The sequence below is a fragment of the Pseudopipra pipra genome, chromosome 1 (genome assembly GCF_036250125.1).
Source record: "Pseudopipra pipra isolate bDixPip1 chromosome 1, bDixPip1.hap1, whole genome shotgun sequence".
Taxonomy (NCBI): domain Eukaryota; kingdom Metazoa; phylum Chordata; class Aves; order Passeriformes; family Pipridae; genus Pseudopipra; species Pseudopipra pipra.
The window spans coordinates 116,850,750-116,870,178 of NC_087549.1; the positions used below are offsets into that span (position 1 = coordinate 116,850,750).

Here is a 19,429-nt window from a genome sequence, read left to right on the forward strand (position 1 = left end):
GCCCCCCGCGCCCGCCAATGGGAGCGAGGGGGCGTGGCCCGCACGGGTCAATGGGCCCGGCGCGAGGTTCTGCCCAGGTGTGCGCGCGCGCTCGGGGGTCGGGGGCGCGCTCGGGGGCTGAGGGCGGGGGCGCGTACCGGGGCCGGACCTGGGGCAGGGGCTCGGCGAAATGCGACATCCTCTGAAACACCCCCCACTCTCCCCCCCAGGTTAGGGATTGGGGGGGGGGGACGGGACTTCCCTCAAAACCCTGAAAAGAAGCCTTAAAAAAAAAAAAATCTCTAAAATAATAATTAAAGAACTCATACGACTATGAGGAACGGCTGGGGTTTGTTTAGTCTCGAGAAGAGGAGGCTCAGCGGGGGCCTTATTGCTCTCTACAACTACCTGAAAGGAGATTGTAGTGAGGTGGGGTTCAGTTTCTTCTACCGTGCCTGCAGTGAGAGGACCAGAGGAAATGTCCTTAAGGTGAGATAGTGGAGATTCAGATTAGATACTAGAAAAAAAAAAAAATCACTGTTTGGATGGTCAGGCATTGGAATGGTTTGCCCAGGGAGGTGGTGGAGTCACCATCCCCGGAGGTATTTAAGAGACGCCTGGATCTGGATCTGGATAATGTGGTTTAGGGGTCACAGCAGTAGTGCTGGATTGATGGTTAGACTGGATGATCTTGAAGGCCTCTTCCAACCTTGATTATTCTATTCTATTCCAAATAATAAACTCTAAGGGCTGAAAAAGCCCTAAAACCAGCTCCCAAACCTTTTCATTGGGGGGGTAAGGAGTAGGGCACCAGGGAGCCCCCAGAGCTGCAGCCCCCTCATGGTGAGCATGAGCAGCCCAGGCTGGGGCCAAGGGTGTGACTTTACCCATCAATCTGCTCCCATCCCTCCTGTGTGCAGCGTCACTGAGTGACCTGGTCTGATGGGTGGCATCCCTGCCTATGGCAGGGTGGCTAAAAGGAGAGGATCTTTAATCTCCCCTCTAACCCAAGCCATTCTATGTTTCTATGAGTTAGGCTTTCCCAGCCTGCAATTCCTTCCTGTCTGTGGCTGCAGGGTGACCTTTCTGTTTTTCAGTGTATGCTTTGCAGAGCACCCTGGCTTGTGAAGTGTTACCTGGTTAAACTGGAAGTGAAGCAGGACAACGCCAGCCCCTCCTGGTCCAAAAAAAGGTACTCTTCATCTCTCTCTGTGGCAAATGGCTCCAAACAACAAACTGAGTTTGGGCCTGCTGTCCTGCCATGGCTCACTGGCGGAGGGAACTGCCTCAGCTGCTGGACACCTCCTGCTAAAACCAACCCCCCACCCATCCAAACTGATGTAAAGCAGACTGCAAAAACCTGCTTCTGCATTTGCTTTCCATACTTCTGCCTTTAACACTCCTGTTTTGTAGGTCCTAGTCTGTAAAAGCTATAAACTTTCTGTGGGTGAAATAAAAGGGAGGGAACCACCATTTTCTTGCATTTCCAGAACCATCCTGGTACCATCAGGCCCACTGCAAAACCAGGCAGCGCAATAACACAGTGTTGCACATGCCAACAAACACAGCCCCTGCCCCCGGGGCCTTCCACGCTTAATCACTCGCAGCCTCCCTGAGCCTGACAGAACAAGTGTCGAGGCTGCAGGCAGGCATCAGCACCACTGGCAGCAGCCTAAAAACCTTAAAAAATGGTGTGGGAGGAAACTCGAGTCCTAAAAATATCAGTCTCTGGCGAGCGCCTGGGAGGGAGCTGTGCCTCCGAGTCACCCGCTGCTTCGCGCTTTGCCTCTCGCTTTCCGTGGGCTCTGCTCCCGCCGGGAGCCGATCCCTGCCGCCGTGCCAGGCTAACAGCCTCCTGTGTCTGCACAGGGCTCGCCTGCCGACTCTGCTCCCTCGGGAAAGATGGGAAAGGGCTACAAAGTGGTGGTTTGTGGAATGGCCTCAGTGGGAAAGACTGCGATTTTGGAGCAGCTTCTCTATGGAAAGCATACTGTTGGTGAGACATTTTTACTTTTGGGGGGAGGTTGTTTCCTTTTCCAGTGTTTTGTTCTGTGTGGGCCCCCAAACACCAGTAACTGAGGTGAAAGAGAACTGCACTGAAGTGAAGGAGAAAATTCATGTGGTTTTGTTGCATCTCTGGGCAGTTCTTGAAATTCATAGTCACTTACTGGCAGATTTTTAAAAGAGCCTTGGAGAAGAACCCTTTCCGTGATGTTCCCAGTTATAAAACACGTGAATGTTTAAAAAGAAACAAACACAGAAAGTAGGTGATGTGCTTGCTGCCTATTTACATAAGAAATATCTCGTTCCCTGAAGGACGCCATAGATGCCTGAAAAATAAATAGATGTCACGTGATGAGTGGAGACACTGTTTAGACTTTTGTTTCATCTTCTTAAAGCTTTATTTTGCTTGGTTTTGGCTAACATTTAATCAAAGCTCTGGCAAGAAAAACAGCTAAGCTTTAGGTTCCACATTCTGTGCTGAACTTTGAAGGCCAAGTGTCTCAGCTCTCAAAGAAATCCTCCTGTGGAAAATAGACTTGACAGTGGAGCAGGGGATGTTTGAGATTTGCTGTGCACAAAAGAAAGGGAACAAAGGCAAAACCGGCATGTTTCCCTCTGTTTCCACATGACTTGGCTTTGAGAGGAAGGGCAATGGTCATTAAGCTGACAAATTATTCCTGCCTCGCCCAGAGACAAGGGGTGGCACCAGGGTTTTGACAGAAGATGCCTAGTCACTATATATCTTTTTCTTGAGTTGTTAAATTAGACCTTGGTATAAGTTACTGCGTATACACCAGGATTTCTAGAATGGTGCTTTGCAGCACTGCTCCTTTAAAATGCGTGGATGGGAGGAATTTGCTGGCAAAGCGTGATACAGAACTGCATGCTAATACCCGTGTTTAAAAGGAGGATTTCCTCTAATGTTGCAGCAACATCTGTTTCCAGCATCCTACCGTGCTATGCACGTAGCCCCGTGTAGCTTTCAACGTGAAGGTTGCAAAACCTGGAGGCTGAAGGTTTTTCCCTGTGCTACCAACCTGCCTCTCCTCCGTGTTGGGCTGGGTGATTGTCAGGGACACCCGAGCAGCATGAGCAAGGCCACGTTACTTAAATCGTATTGCCTTGTATTAATTCCTGCCTCCTATTAGCAACCCAGGCAGGAAGGATATTCGGGTGTTGCTGATCAGAGGAGCTATTTATGGAGCCAGCCATGTACATGATTATACAACGTCATGGATACTGGCTGACATAACCGGAGGGAGACCTTGTGCCTGGGGTTTAGCTGTGGGTGTCCCTCTGTCGCTCCCAAATGCTCTGCTCCATCTTGGCCATTTAGAAATGCAGACCTCCACCCACCACATCTTGAAAAGATCAGTTTGCCTTTCCTGCAGCTCGTCTCTTATTTTTCGGAATTATCAGAAAGAGAGGGAGCAGCTGGGGAGAAAGAAGAAGGTAGTCTCCTGGTTTCTATGATTTTGGTCAAATCTTATTCCCAAGACATTCAGAGAAGGGGGCAAATAGTAGGGTCTAGATCAAGATGTGGAGAGGGCTCATTATGGAGCCACTGCAGCCCCAAAGGATGAGAGGCTGTGGCTCAGCAGTTTTGATGTCACTCGTGTGGGCCATCAGGCACATTTTGGGGGGTGGACTGGTAAATTGGTGGTTTTGGCAGTCCTCCTGAGTGGTCACCATCCTCCCTGCCTCTTCCTCAGTACATGGGCAGTTGTGGCAGAGGGTGTCTGAAGTATGGGCTGGTGAAAATGGTTCCCATAAGATCTTCAACTCTTCTTCCACTCTGTACTGATTTAGCCCTCAAACTGCAGAGGCAGGACACCACTGTGAGGGTCTCACTGAGCAAGGACAGAGTTTGAGGAATGGCGAGTCTTTTGAGTGCTTCTTAGCTGAGCTGCTTTAAACTGCACAGACCCATTGCTGGTGCTACCATTGCAGGGGTGGCCCTTCCACGCTTGAAACATGATTACTGGGTCATGATGCTCATTTCCTAAAGCCTGCGAGCTCCAGAAAGCTGACATGTACATTCTGGCTTCTGGCCTTTTTGGCAGGAGGCAAAAAAGACTAGTGTGTTTGCTGAAAGCCTGTCTGTTCAGAGCCAACCAACAAGGCAGCTCATCGGGCATGGCAACATGGACACAAGCTGTTTCAAAACCTGTGCTTCCTGACTGACGTCAGGAGCAGCTCCGTGGCTGGTCTGAGGGCCGGGGAGCCGTGGGGAGGACTGCTGAGCCAATGCATGGAGTCTTTCCATTTTGATGGCATGCACATCCTCCTCCCAAGTGACAAGAGGCATGCCTGAACTTAGTTGGAGGCTCAGAGCACAAGGTCTGGTGCCATTCTCTGAAGTGTCACAGCCATTGACACGAGAGGTTCCTCCTGGCTGTAAATCAGCCCTGTGTCTATGTCAGTGCTCATGTGCCTCCTGTTGACTTTCCTGTAAAAAGAGTGGAGACACAGCTGCTGTCAGAGAAGTGATTGGAGTCCTTGGAGGTTTAACGCTGCTATGTAAAGCCCTTGGCTTTGAGCCCATGCTCCTGGCTGTGTGCTCGGCGATGTTGCTGTGAACCCAGTTGCACTGTGTTCCTTTACCTAGAAAAATGTGCAACTTCAAGTCTCCCTGGCTTGCCACCGATGAAGTCCCAAAGTGCCACTGTTGCTCACATGGTCAGCAGCTAACACTCTTGCAAAGGCACTAGGATTACTTGAGGTCAAAGAGGAAAAAGTACTCAGGAGGGAGGAATAACTCTGTAGCATGTGAGCAACAATGTGTGGTACTGGATATTGTGCTAGGCTTTAAACTGCAAGAGAAACTGTTTGCCTTGTGCCCCAGGATGGGAAGAGAGAGGGCAAAAAGATGAGAGATGCTCTCGGAGCCACATAAAATAATGTACATATTGCATGGCAGACTCTCTTGCTAAACTAATACAAGGAATCAGAAGAAAACCTAAAAGGAGATGTTTGAAATGGGTGCAGATTTAGCTTTGCGTCATGTAGGGACTATATTGCCATAGGTCAGGACGAATAGTTGTTAAGAATTGCACATATGTATATGATACCTATAAATGCACAGCAGTGTGCCCAGGGGGCCAAGAAGGCCAATGGCATCCTGGCTTGTGTCAGAAATAGTGTGGCCAGCAGCACCAGGGCAGTGATTGTCGCCCTGTACTTGGCACTGATGAGGCCACAACTCAAATCCTGTGTTCAGTTTTCGGCCCCTCACAACAAGAAGGACATTGAGGTGCTGGAGTGGGTCCAGAGAAGGACAACAGAGCTGATGAAGGGTCTGGAGCACAAGTCCCATGAGGAGCAACTGAGGGTTGTTTAGCCTGGAGAAAAGGAGGCTTAGGGGGAACTCTCTACAACTCTCTACAACTTCATGAAAGGAGGTTGGAGCAGGTGGGAGTTGGGTCTCTCCCAAGTAACAAGCAACAAGACAAGAGGAAATGGCCTCAATTAATGCCAGGGGAGGTTTAGATTTGATATTAGGAAAAATTTCTTCACTAAAAGGGTGGTCAGGCATTGGAACAGGCTGCCTAGGGAAGTGATGGAATCACCATCCCTGGAAGTGTTCAAAGAACACATAGGCGTGGCACTTGGGTACACGATTTAGTAGTGGGCTTGGCAATGCTGGGTTAACAGTTGGACTTGATCATCCTAGAGGTCTTTTCCAGCCTTAACTATTCTATGATTCTGTGATTGCCTGGTACCTGGGATGGGAAATGTCATGAAATGGATTTTTGACTGGCAGTAGAAGATTGTCCCACTAAATACCTGTGGTATGTGGCATTGCTTGGCCTGACCTCTCTTGACTAGACTAACAGGAGAATTGTTGCCTTAACTTTGGCATGGGACATATCTGTAAAAAGGATAGTTGTTTTTCCTTAAACAGTGTCCCTGTTCAGTGATGGTGCAGAAAGGAGTCTTCCTTCTGCTTTTACCTCAAAACCTATGGTAAAGCTTATCAGCTCAACAGAAGGAGATGAGAGCTCTTTCTATAGAACATTTATCTCTGCCTCCTGGCTGTGTAAATAGCTGGTATGGCCAGGTTATTCACAAGCAGCTACTTCAGATCCTCTTACTAAGTAGGAATGAAAACACCATATATTACTGTGGTAGAACCCATAATGAAAGAATTTGCCTCACTTGGTCAAGCTGGAGGGATTGGGGCCGGGGAGCTGTGGGGAGGACTGCTGAGCCAATGCATGCTTATACAGCTCATAAGATGTGGAGGCTAATTAACCTAATTATACATTCATAGAATCATAGAATGGTTTGGGTTAGAAGGGACCTTAAAGGTCATCTCCTTCCAATTCCCTTTCCATGGGCAGAGACACCTTTTTACATATTTGCTTCTTAAATTAAAACTACCTCATGATAGAGGTGCAGTCAGCTTTGCATTTTAGAAAGATGAAAATAGAGCTGAGTGTATGCAACCAAGGGTCACAACCTGGCTACTTGTTAGCAGCTAAATCTAAATAGACCAGCTCCTTTTGAGATCTGCCCAGCTCTTCTCTGAGTCAGGGATCCTCTGATAGACTGTCATTTGAGACCTAAGTAAGCAAAGCCCCTTATCCTGCAGTTTGCAAACATAAGAAATAGCAGGCTTTAGAAGCTCTTTGCTGAATTCCTCCAGAAAAAGGGAAAAAGAGATTACATAGATCTTCAAAAGTACTTAAGACTCAAAATTTGCACTGCATTATGTTCAAGATGCAATTGTGAACTTATGAAATTCCATTCATCTTGAAATTTTGATTTACTTTTGTATTTACAATATATCTGCCATGCCAGGCCTGAGTGTGCAGTATTCATTAGTATATTGAGCCTTTTCTTTACCTCATTGGGAAACCACAAAGGTTTGAACACCATCCAATTTATGACTGAGGCTTCCCCTTGCAGTTCCTCTGTGTCAGCAGTTGGTAACATAGACAAAGACCCTTCTGCCTCTCCTAAGATTTGCACCAGCTAAGTAGACCTTGAAGAATGGCATCACTCCTGTCTATTCCTCCTTCCCCTTCCTAACTTTTTTATACCTTTAGTTTTCAAAGAAAGCATGAGATTGTGCACTGTCTTGTCAGTTCCCCTTCACCCCTGTAACTTCTGAACCTGAAAGGTGGCTCACTGTAGTGCTCTCCTCCAAAGAAAATCTACTCAAGCTGGCAGCAGTCTGCAGGGCGGTAACTTCCCAGCACAAGCTGCCCTTGCCCACCCAGGCAGCAAAGGTGGGAGTGTGCCTGGGGATGCCAGTGAAGGAAAGGAGAAACAGGGTTCTTGTGGCAGGGAGGATTGGATGGTGCCAGCACCTTTCTAGGACACTGACACAATTAGTCTTAAAACAACTTGCCTGGACCATATTTGAATAGATACCAGGAAAGTGTTTGAATGGGACGGTACTAACAAGAAGTGTAAATATCATTGTCAGTAAGATGTGGCTAATACATGGTCTGGGTTTTACAAGCAAGGCCTTGAATAAGGTGGCACAGGTATTTCTAAAAATTATCTGTGTTTACTTAGGAAATTACTTGCATATACTGCCTCCCCCAGTGCACGTAGGTGAAATTTCACCTCTGGAATCTGATACTGGTACATAAATTCCAACTCCCTCCTAAGAGGCCCCCCTATTTCATATCAAAATTTGTTGTTCTATTCTGCTGATTTAAATCCCAGGTCTTAAATTTTCCTCTTCATTTTCAAATAGGATGTTAAAGACACAATTTTCACTGCTGCTTTTAATGCCATTGGGAAGAGATTGCCACAGGATAACGTGGATATATTAGATGTCATTGAATTACAGTGCAGCATTTAGATGACAGAAAACTGTACCACATTATTCATTGCTTTCTAAAAAGAAAACTTAGGTACTTATGGTTCGTTCCTTCTTGCCAAAGCTGTATTTACTGATTTCCTTGACCTGTCTGTACAATGCAATGAGGCAGAACAAGAACATAGTGCTACGTCTATACAACAGTGCTATATCCAGAAAGGGCTCCATTACTACCTCAGTCTTTAAAAATACCCCTGTAACACATTCTACAACCACACAGAATGCATTTGTGCTTCCTTTTTTTATTAACCTTTGTTTTGATCTTCTGTTCTTAGTTTTGCTCCCACACGTTAGTAGGCTATATTTGGAGGCGAGATAAATTAAATCATTGGAAACCTAATAAGAGTTTAATCTATGAAGACTGCGCAGAGAGGGGCAAAAAGAACAGCTTGTGCCACTTTCCTGCACAGGAATGCTGCATACATCATGGGAAACCATCAGCGTGGGTGGAATGCTTTAGCTTCTTTGTCAATGTGAAGTATTTTGAATAGTGTCATTGAATATAGCAAAATCCTTATTTTCACAGGCCAGATAATCCCTCGTGTTTCCTTAAACAATGCACTAAAATGGTCCCTTTTTGGCAGACAAAGAGAGTAATGCAGGACTCATTACTGTAGCCCTGCAACAGCAAACAATTGTATATAGGAGTGCAGTGGAGGCAAAAACATGGATTGCAGAGGGTTTATATGAATATTTAAAATCAACTCTGAAAGGGGCCCAGCTGCACTATACATAGGATGTTTGGACCTGTAGCCTTATGCACCTGCATCCAGGAGAAACACAAAGCTAAGGTGATTTATGTGTTTCTGGGTTTGTCTTGGGGAAAAAAAATCGTTTAAATTAGTTCAAAGCAAGCTGCCTTGAATTACCTCACATTTACTAGGGGTAGAGGAGGAGGGAAGGAGGGCCAGTATGCAGACAGTCACCGTGGAACAGGTGATACACGTATCAAAGCTTATTACATTGTGCATGCTCTTACCTTGCAGTAAATGAACTTGCTCCTATTAGCAAATCTGAGTCATTTTAAATCCCTAAGGGATGGAAAAAGCTCACTGTGCATTTGAGTAAATAGAGTATGCAACTTTTTTTGTATGCAAACATCCCCTTCCCTTTCTGGCTTGGTTTCACTTGTTAGTTAGATGTACCACCAATGCACATTCATTCCCAGAATTATTCCTTTGGCTGCTGCTTCTGCAGTGTGACCCAGCTCATTATGCAGCAAAGAAGTAGGCTTATGATGTTAGTACTTGCTATCTGGTGTTTCTCAGCTGTTGTTCCAAAAGGGTATGTTTGGGCAGGCCCTTTTGCAGCATGTTTGGCACAGAACTGGTACACTGGGTGGTTGGAGTTTGGAAAACCTGGAGGGAGAACACACATCTTATCCTATTCTGAATGTGCATGTTGTATAGATTAATTTTACAGGCATAATCATGTGCTTATATATTAGGTGGTTGCATTTACAGTGATGCTAGTGGAAACAGCTAGTGTGGTCATCTATGAATACAACCCTCCATGGGAATACCAGGAAAGGCTGAGTCCAGGTCAAGTCACACAAGAAAACATGCACTGAAAGCTGTTATGGGGTAAAATTCTGCTGTCCTGCAAATAATTATTATAGTGGTGCTTTACCTATAGCAGTTGAACTTTCCTGCTTGTTTTCAAACAGGCTTAGAAGAGGGTGCCACAATGGAAGACGTGTATTTGGCATCGGTGGAGACAGACCGAGGCGTGAAGGAACAGTTACGGCTTTATGACACCAGAGGTCTGCAGGAGGGCGTAGAATTGCCAAAACACTATTTCTCTGTTGCTGATGGCTTTGTTCTGGTGTATGCTGTGACCAGCCTTGAAGCCTTCCAAAGAGTTGAACTGCTCAAAAAGGAGATCGATGTCTTTAGGGACAAAAAGGAGGTAAATGCATGGTTGGCTAAATGCTGTATCAGTGATAGGAAGTTAAGATGGCAAAGAATAGATTTTGTTTCTGTAAAACTTGCATACAAAGGAAAATGAATATACCCACAGCCTTGGGCAACCCAGCAAAAGGAAGCTATCTCATGGTGAAGTCTCATTCACATGCCATGCAGGTCATTCAAAAGAATGCTTTTTGTTTTCTCTTCCTGATTTCCTCTAATAGAGCTAAAATTCAGTCAGCTGAATGCACCAGCCAGGACACTTACGGCTAATAAAACATATGGTCTATGGCAGTGCAGCTCATATGTTTTCTTAGATATTGTACAGGGGAAGTCAAGTGCATGGAATAATATAGCGAAGGGCATTATCTTTGTTTGTTTTGTATTCATGTACTTGATGGCTTGCAAACTAGTGTAATTGACAATGGGTCTCCCAGACATTAGTCAATTGGCAAAGCAGCTTTAATGTATTTTAACAACCATATTGAATCAATTCAATTGTGTGAAATGACTGCTCTATTTTCCCTTAGAAAGCAGCTAGTGTTTTCAGCTGACAGTGTTCCAGCTTAGCTAAACAAATATAACTTGCATGTGGCATTAGCATTATGGCTTTTCCTACAATATCTTTATATTCTCAAGTAGTTTTCTCTGCTAAAAGTCTTTGGCCTACAGCTTTCCAAATGCCTGTTTTATGCTGTTTGGGGGAAAAAAAGTGCATGAAGAATTAATTGGATAATGGTAGGGAGAGACTTTCCAAGAATGTTACTTGTTTTGTATTGACAGCACACAGGGTGGTAGAGGAAGGCAGGCTCAAGTTTGACAGCAGAACGAATGTGCAGTCACAGGAGAGGTATGTTAGCTGGTAGGGCTGGTGTGAGCTGCAGACTGTCACGTATATCAGGGATACAGGAGTCAATCATAACTCCCCTGCAGGGCAAGGAAAGGTGGACAAGCAGGAAATTTTTCCCAGGTGCTGTGTTTTGTGAGGGCCCTGATTTGTTACTCTACAGCATGTTGTAATGAGGAGAGGGAGTCACAGCTCCAACAGGATCTGCATCCTGCTGTTCTGTGTTACCTGTCAGAACTTCTCTCTCATTGCATGCAGGTATTTTAGAAAACAGACAGTTTGCTTATCCTTTTGTGATTTTGACTGAGGATAATGTAGTCAAAAGAGTGGTGCCCACAATAAAATGGATAAATTAGTTTCATTCCTATGATTTCTAATCCATATAAAGTAGGCTTTGAAGCACAGAAGGTGAAATCAGGAGTCCTATCTTAAGATAGCTGGTAATCAGTGGATTATTCTATGACTTAAAGTTTGGGCTCTGATAGAATGAATCCTTAACTGAATTAGGAATGTATGTGCTTCTGAGCTGGTAGAACTTCAACTTGTTGAGCGGCACAGTCCTCTGTTGTGTGGTAGATGACAGAAAGGACTGGTGGCTGGTTCCTTGTCTCTGCTGGTGGTAGGGGTTCTCCAGCACGCTTAAAGTCTGGCCAAATTTTACACTACGTAGAGGTTGTGTCTGTTATACTGACAGGGCTTACCCATAGATAAATTCAGTTGGACCATGTGATAAATGCACATGAAGATTATAGCTTCTTTCAAAGCCTTCACAGAGGGGAAAAAAAAACCCAAACAGCATTTTTTCAAACACCCTGGACTGCTGTAGAAAAGAAAGGAAGCCTCAGACCTCACAGGAACAGGACAAACGGCTCTAGCTGGAAAGAAACAGAAGACATCCTGGCGTTAGCCTGATGAACAGGAAAGAGCAAGCAGGTGTGGCCACAGCAAAACCCACAAATCATCAGTAAGAGAGGACTTTATGACTTGATCTCTGTCAAACCACTAGTGTAGAGATGAGACCAGAGTCTGACTGAGGACCTTGAACTGTACATGTAGGCATGGTTTCCCCTAAGAGCTGATGCTGGTAAAACATTTTTAGACAATGGTTAGCTTAAAATAAGGAGGAGCAGTAACTTCACATGTCCAGCACTACTTTCAGCACTTCCTAGAACTGAAATATTGGGAAGGCTGCATATACCTACTGAGCTCAGCCACCCTGTACTGTCTTGGTCATACAGAAGTCACTTGGTGGATCCTTACAGCTATGAATCTGACTTGATACCACTGTGCTGCTCTACTTGGCTAATAACCAGCTGCTCTTGAAACTGCTTCCAAGAGGACAGTGCTGGTGCTTATCTGCCCCTTTCAGCAGACTGTCCCTGCTTCAGTCCCTCTAGTGGCTCTTGGTGCCTGGAGCAGGACAGCCAGCGGGGCCGGGCTGGGAGAGGGGCCCAGCAGCCCAGCCTGCCTGGGCCACTGGCACGGTTGGCTTTATTTATATTGTGGGCTGGGGCTTGGAAAAGAAACAAACAGGGCAAAATCCACAGCTGTGGGGTCCAGGCTTTCTCTGCTGCTGTGCATTTTTTCATCTCTCAAGCATCTGCTGCTCTGACCTACGCAGATGTCACGCTCTTATCATTTGCCTAGGACAGCTCAATTGCCAAGTAAGTGGAGAATCAGGGTGTTTAACTTTGGATCTCTCTGGTATTGTTTCCCTTCCAAGCAATTGGTGGGGGGAGCAGGGTGGGGAGAAGGGGGAAGTCCTGCATATCCTATGATGAAAACAAGCTCCCAACCCACAAGTAGATGAGGCTAATTCAAATCCCAGACCCTGATCTTCCAAACTACATGCAACTTACCTTGTGCCAGGGCTAAGTTAAAGGACAGGTCTGAACTGTGTAGCTACTTGCCTGCTGTTTAAAAGGATTGTGACTGGTGGATGGTTTTGGTATAAAGCTCACCCTTCTTGTTTGGTTTGTAGGTAACAGTTATTGTCTTGGGAAACAAAACTGACCTCCTGGACCAAAGGCAAGTGGAAACAGAAGCAGCACAGCAATGGGCAAGGGCTGAGAAAGTGAGACTGTGGGAAGTGACTGTGACAGATCGGAAAACACTGCTTGAACCCTTCACCTTCTTAGCTAGCAAACTGTCCCAGTCCCAGAACAAATCAACATTTCCCTTACCTGGAAGGAAGAGCAAAGGGAATAACTGTGATAACTAGGCTAGCCTAGCATTGTCTCCTGCTGCCAGGTCACAGTCTTAAGTCCTTTTTGTGCCATTTGCTTCTTGCAGTTTCACTTAAAGCAATAATCTCATTCAGCAATAAAATCAGCAAGATTATAGCTAAGAGGTATCCTTTCTTCTCACAGACTTGGCTTGAAAAAGTCGCTGGTGGTAAAAACCTAAAAAAGCTCTTCATGAGAGCAGTTATCTTGCAACAAGGGTTATGAAGACAGAAGGGATAGATGGACACCTCTCTATCATGGGCTTTTACTATGCCTGGATGCAGCCATGTTGAGGGACAAATCAACAAGCTTACCATTAAGCAATGGCCTTGCAGATCTGTAGCCTCTAGTCACAAATAGTATTAGCTGCAATAAAGCAATTTGGAGAGACAGTATGTTTCAAATGGCAGTAGTTCTTTTACCTTGACCTTAAATAGGGCCACAAAGCATACTGATGCTGCAGAAGGCTGAGGTCAGTGTCTTGTTGCAGGAGAAGGGTATGGGGAAGGAGAAATGATTACCAGATTTAGCCACTGATATTATGCCAGTGTCTGGAAGGAAAAAAAACAAACCAAAATCATACAAAAACACCCCTCACGTCTTCTGGGAAATACTAGACCAGATCTACCCTGACATGAAGCTCGTCAACAAAGTCTGGCAATCAGTGCTTCCAGCTCAAGAACTCATTTGTACAAACCAGAAAAGCTCTCAGAGCACTCCTTAATTTAACTGCGACCTGACGGACAAGATAGCTGTATGTGGGTTTGTTCCAGCATGTCCAGTACAAATCAGTCACAGTCACATAGGTGATAATTGTACTGAGAAATTATACAGAGCAATTTTGTATGCAGGAGGTACTGCCTGGGCTCTGCTTAGTGCATTGCATAACACTCCCACCCGGCTGCTCAGCCAAGCTGCAGCAATCCACCCCCTGTACGAAGCTACAGGCCAGATAATAACTGGTACAAAGTGCTGTACTGCTCTGTGAGAGCGGGCTAGGGAGTGTAGGGGGCTGCCTTTTAGGACTATCCTCATGGAAAACACCCAGAAATACCTGTACCAAATGGGTTTGGACTTATCATGCTGCACATTGTCCAGCAGCAGGAGCACAACTGGATGTGCTGTGTTGACTCAGTGCTGGTAAAGGTAAACCTGTGCTGCAGGAATCTGCTGTCCTAGGTCAGCCTGTCAGTAAAGTTAACAAAAGGGGATATATATAGAGGGACAGAATGAGCAACTGTTCCCACAGACAGTGGCCAGTTTTTGGCATCTTAACAACCTCCTGTACTAAAAGATGCTACCTTTTCTTTATATTTGAAGACAAGAGCAGGGAGAGGGAGTGAACATAAATACTCAGTTCCTGCATTTTTCACTGCTGTTTTGAACAAATACTGAGAATTCCACTGTGAATCAGCAAAACCACAAGCAATATTTGCAGTGTCATATCATAACTGCTAAATAGTGTGCTTAATGATCACAATTAAGCTTATAGTATTGCTCTTCCTGAATACTGGTTAATAAAGTCTGTCAGCATTACTGATGTCAGAGCAGCAGTACACTTCACTAAAAGCGAAGCAGGTATCCCTACCATTATAATAAAGGTAGACGAAACTGTTTATGTGCTTTGCTCAATATAGTTTGGATTGCTGTGGCCAAGGAGTAAGATAAGAGAGCAATTATGAATGAGCAAGCTCCTGCACTGCCCTGCTAGAAACATACAATTGTTTCCATTGCAACACTGCAGCTGAGTAAGCACTACAGCATGACCTCCTCCAACCTGGCTAGTAATAGTCATTGTCCCCAGTGATTCTGCAGGACAACACCCACTACTCACTCATTTCCTACTGAACACACGTGTACTCCAGGCTTCTCCCTGCCCAGAAGACTCCATATCTGCCTGCATGCTTGGGAAGTAGAGGTGACTTCAGAGCAGCAGCGCTTCACCTCCTTGCTGCAACCTCTTACCAAGGAATGGGTCACGTTCCCCTTCTTCAGCTCTGCAGAATCCTTCTTCTAGAAGGGACTTGAATCAGCTTTGGATGAATCAAAATATGTGAAGACATCTACTAACATCACATCATCAGTGAAGCTCACCCTTGAGCAAAGGGAGTACAGGTTGACAAGTCAGAATTAACTTAAAACGTGTGGAGATGGAAAGAATGGAGATGACTGGTTCCTGTCCAGCTCTGCACGCCGCAGACTCAGTGCCAATTCTACTGCCAAGACTGATGTCACCTGTAGGCTGCCAGAGCTGTGCAGTGGAAGTGTAGCTTGCTCACCTGCTCCCCTGGACTTCCTGGACTTGAAAATATTTTAAGACAAGCAAGACAAAAAGGATCTTCCAAGTGACTAAGGCCATTTTTTCAAATAGGTTATGTAAAGGCAAACACGTTATCTTTGATTTAGTTAATTCACTAGAAATGAGTTTAGATCATTCAATGCATTCACATAAAAAACCACCACCCACTGTTTTCTTTCATAAGCTTACTCTGATGCTTTTTAAGCACTCAAATAATCTATTCTAAATACCATAGTATTTTATTGAGAAGTTATGGAAAACTTAGTGTCTCCTCTGCAAACAATGTACATACACTGGCTGGTACTGAGTGAAAATGAAACTTGCTGTAGTGCAGTTTTGCATAGGGTTAATAAGTAAAGTACAGAGTAGTTTAAAGGGCAGAACACATATTTTGTTCTTACTGTTCCACTGACTCAAACCCTGTTCTAGGTCACTGGGGATCACTTACCTTCTGCAAAGCTAGAGTCCCTTCACGAGCTAATGGGGAAAAATTGTTAAAAATAAGAAAAATAAATTAGTAAATTGTACTATCTTTCTCTGTTCTTCTTAAACCTCTATCCTGCTGAATACCCACTGTACAGATCAGTCACCCTCACCAGCTACAACAGTTAATTTGGCATGTCCTGGTAGCACAAAGCAAGAAGCTGGCAAAAACCTACTGAGATTTAACCATTTACATCTTTACTCAGTAAAGGAGAGGAGGGAAAGATGACCAGAGATGCTCCTGGTGTGATGTAGCTATATACCAAACAGCCAAACAGCTGAGGGGACTCATACACCTGAACATACACTGTGTCAAAAGACTGCAGTTCAGCTGATGAGGCTAAGGTACTACTACCCACAGCCACCCAGCAAAGGAAAGGGCACCTCTAATTAACAGCTTACTTTGGAGCAAGTTAGATTGGTTCTGTATCTAGATAGGAAGAGAAGTATGTAAATAAAATATATATGGAATTTATTTTAAAGTATCAACCCAAATCTGAGAGTGCAGATGACCACGTGGCACCCAGAAGAATTTCACAAGGTGAAGTACTCGCCATGTGAAAATGAATCTGTGCTTCCGGCCTTTACCTTAAGGGAGTGGTCTGAAATGCCATATCCACAACTAACTGCCCTGTTGCTACACACCTCAATGTAAACACCATGTCTCTAGGAGATAATCTTTATAGGTAGTTAAAGGATCTACAGATTAAGTCTCCTTTACAATGTCTCCTGCTAGCTTACCAGGACACGATTCCTTCTCCTCTTCCAAGTCCAAACAGACCACTCCATCAGAAAAGCATAAAGATATTTTTTTCTTCCTTTTACCTCCTGCCTCTTTCCCTTCTAGATTGCTTACACTTTTCCAGTTGTACTTTCACAAAACATGCCACTCCTGAAGAGGCAATGCTGTGAAAACTTCCACTAAAAAGTAACTATCATGGATCCTGTGGTATGTTACCTCCTCACGGCCATGCCCCTGCACAACACTTAGCGAACAGTTGCGAAGGTCTTACGCTGTCATTCATTGTATGGTTGTCTAGAACTGTGTTCCCAAAATAGCAGCAGTCAGTACACTCACCTGCAGATCTCCCTTGCCTTAACCATACTGTAATCATCAAAGAGTACTGGGAGACACCACTCTGGCAAAATGGGAAAGCAAGGGACTAAGCAGAAATATTTTCTTTTTTTTTTTAAACATCTTTTTATTAGCACAGTAACAAATGCAGACTTAAGTAGCCCACAACATACAACCAATCCACTGAGTGACTCCTATTCCACACCTTACAGTTAAACAGCTTAAGGTATTTCACTACAGGTTACCATAAGTCCTGATTAAACCCTTTATTCTTTTCACAAAGATAGATTGGCTTATAAAATAATACATTAACTACTTCTCCTTTCATATATGAGGCCATATATCCACCTCTCCATATCACAGATCATGAGATGACAGTCTTTAAAAAGGATTTGTTAAATACCAATGTGACCTCCCATAGGGGAAAACAATGCTGACATCTTTTTACAAAACAAAAACCCCAAAACAAAACCAACCCAGAACAAAATAAATCCCCCAAACCCAAAACAAACAAAAAGCAAAAACAGTGTGTAGAGTCTTGAAAGGACTTTTACATAAACGTCAACCTATGTACCTGTACAAAATTAAGCTGTTTTAATCTTTTACATATTGCAAGCAAACTGAAAACCAAAGAAGTCTAAGAAGTTTACATTCTTCTCGGTACTATATGTGAGCTAATATTGCTGAACTAATTACAGTCTTAAAGTATGCTATTCCCAATCCTAGCTGTCTACTGTAGCAAGATACCTTAAGTTACAACAACAAAATCTTAGGAAATAAAAGACTGAATAAAATCTGTTATAGAAATACCCTACTCTTTACCAGCACCCTCCCTCCTCCCACCCCTTCAAATTCATAAGCAGCTCTTTCCATCACAGACGAATAATGTAAGAGTTTGACGAAAATCCGATTTATGTAGCGTATCTTTTGGTCCATTGTCTGGCCATTCTGTCATGCTCTGCTCTGTTAGTCATATACTGAGTGGCAATGCTTCCAACCAGGGGGTCAGCTGAAAAGGAAATACACTGCTTATTTTAGACAAAATAAAAACTTTAAAATAAAGCTGAACTGTGAATTTAATACAAGGTAAAGTTCACTGTAACAATCTAAACATACTGAATTGATGGTCTGTATCCTCTCTGATTTTGTGTATTTATGGTGATGTACTAATCTATAACTCAATAGAGTGAAATGTCAACAAAGTTTTAAGGAGTTTAAGAGACAATAATCAGTCATAATTTGCATTACTGATAACTTTCACCAATTCATGCATTTCAGGTTTATTTTATTCCCTCTAAAAGCATTGCTAAATGTCTTTGTATCAATATAAACCTGCCTTCTAGGAAAGATCAGATCTCAAGAAGAGGTTCCAATAAGTTCAGCATATGTAACACAGTGTGAAATCTGGCGTTTCTCTGATTTTCAGATATATGAAAATACAACCTGTAAAATTGACTTTGAAAACCAAGACACATTCCTCTTAACTAGTGTGGATAGTGGGTGGGTTAGAGCAGCAGTGACAATTACTTGTGGTATAGTTGGTCACTGGTTTTAAATGGATGGATGATGGAAAGTAAGAGGCTAATCCCCTGTTTTCAGAACTGTGTTTGTGGCTCTTCCAGTTCCATTACTGAATCACTGTAACCCTACAGACCAGCAAAGAGTGTTCAACCCTTACCCAAACCCAGGGTGGGTTTGGAAGAGGAAGAAGTTTTCATGTGCATGAGGAGGACCGCTGCTTTCCTCCTGGGTCAGCCTGAGGAGCTGTGAACAGCAGGCTGTTTGGGCAGCTTCTCCGGCTGCCCTGGAGAGGGAAACCTGCTGCTCTGGAGGCTGGAGCCATGCTGGCTGAAGCCATCAGGGTGAGATGAGGGCCATGTAATATTTGGATGCCAGGAGGGGTGCAAGGTGGCAGGCAGCCTGCGTGGCCATGCAGGGAACTTACCCGGGTTGCAGTCTGTGAGGAGGGAGCAGATGGAGAGAAGAACTTTAGAAATGGTTAATGCTGGACTCCAGTTGTCTTTTAAAATGTCCAGGCAGATGACGCCTTGGCTGTTAATGTTACAGTGGTAGATCCTTGTCCGGAATGTTACCTGCAAGAGAGGGTTATGAGCACCCGTGCCGCAGGGACGGGCGGTACAACGTGAGAGAGCGAAGCAGCGGCCCCGGGCTGACCCACCGCCGAGCTCCCCGGGCCGCCGCCGCCCTCTCGCGGTGGAAACCAAAAAGAGCCTGATTTAAATTAAAAATGAGTAACAGTCTCAGGAGCCAACTTCCACGGCCACCGCAAAACCCAGTATGTGGGGGGGGGTTAATTTTTTTTTTTAATTACCTTTTGTGGTTTTGCTCGCAGTGGCAAAGGGGCCCAGGGCTTTAACACCAGCATTTTTCTCCTGCTGGGCTCCCAAGGACTTGTAAAATCCCCCAGACAGGCCAGGGCACTTGGAATCACAGCTTTCATCACTTTTAAGAGCTCAGCAATAGGGTAAGTTAGTTGGATTTTCCTATTTTCAAATCTGGGAGATGTGACTGAGCGAGACAGCTTGCCACAGAAGTTACCCGAAAGCGAAACAAAAGCACCATGAGCCAGCTTCAGAAGAACACAATGTGACCCGTAGAGAGGCCTTACTCTGACTTACTGCATGAACAGCAACAACAAATTTGGTGGAACTTACATGGATTAGGATTATGTGGATGAATAAAGGCTGGTGGGTTCATGCCCTAAATCCTCAAAATTTGTCAGCTATCCACACCCACACCCGCAAATTTTATGG

The 19,429-nt window shown here is 44.6% G+C and overlaps 2 protein-coding genes across 11 annotated transcripts in view; one reads left to right on the forward strand and one right to left on the reverse strand.

Moving 5' to 3' along the window:
- The first annotated feature begins 4 nt into the window (after positions 1-4).
- NKIRAS1 (NFKB inhibitor interacting Ras like 1) lies at positions 5-15,624 on the forward strand. Of its 3 annotated transcripts, none has more exons than XM_064673140.1 (5): positions 5-77; positions 1,077-1,171; positions 1,849-1,975; positions 9,486-9,727; positions 12,555-15,624. In XM_064673140.1, exons 3-5 carry the CDS (start codon positions 1,882-1,884, stop codon positions 12,792-12,794), a joined length of 576 nt encoding a protein of 191 aa, XP_064529210.1. In that variant the 5' UTR covers positions 5-77; positions 1,077-1,171; positions 1,849-1,881; the 3' UTR covers positions 12,795-15,624. The 3 variants fall into 3 exon arrangements, with proteins under 3 accessions (XP_064529210.1, XP_064529227.1, XP_064529220.1); XM_064673157.1 differs by having other exon boundaries at positions 59-77; positions 1,091-1,171; XM_064673150.1 differs by lacking the exon at positions 5-77 and adding an exon at positions 326-468.
- The window catches only part of UBE2E1 (ubiquitin conjugating enzyme E2 E1), a 58,246-nt gene continuing 42,884 nt past the window's right edge, over positions 4,068-19,429 (reverse strand). For all 8 annotated transcript variants that reach the window (XM_064673072.1, XM_064673064.1, XM_064673056.1 and 5 more), the window contains 3 exons: positions 18,601-18,748; positions 9,449-17,664; positions 4,068-4,432 (listed from right to left, as the gene is read on the reverse strand). In XM_064673072.1, the coding sequence (XP_064529142.1) occupies positions 17,567-17,664; positions 18,601-18,748 (246 nt within the window). In that variant the 3' untranslated portion in view covers positions 4,068-4,432; positions 9,449-17,566. The remainder of the gene's footprint in view (positions 4,433-9,448; positions 17,665-18,600; positions 18,749-19,429) is intronic.

What these genes read in the sequence shown, in the direction of transcription:
- NKIRAS1 (XM_064673140.1), top strand. Translation starts at nt 1,882, where the DNA reads ATGGGAAAGGGCTACAAAGTGGTGGTTTGTGGAATGGCCTCAGTGGGA. An exon ending in CTATGGAAAGCATACTGTTG is followed by an intron (nt 1,976 to 9,485) that starts GTGAGACATTTT and finishes GTTTTCAAACAG; the next exon opens with GCTTAGAAGAGGGTGCCACA. An exon ending in TCTTTAGGGACAAAAAGGAG is followed by an intron (nt 9,728 to 12,554) that starts GTAAATGCATGG and finishes TTTGGTTTGTAG; the next exon opens with GTAACAGTTATTGTCTTGGG.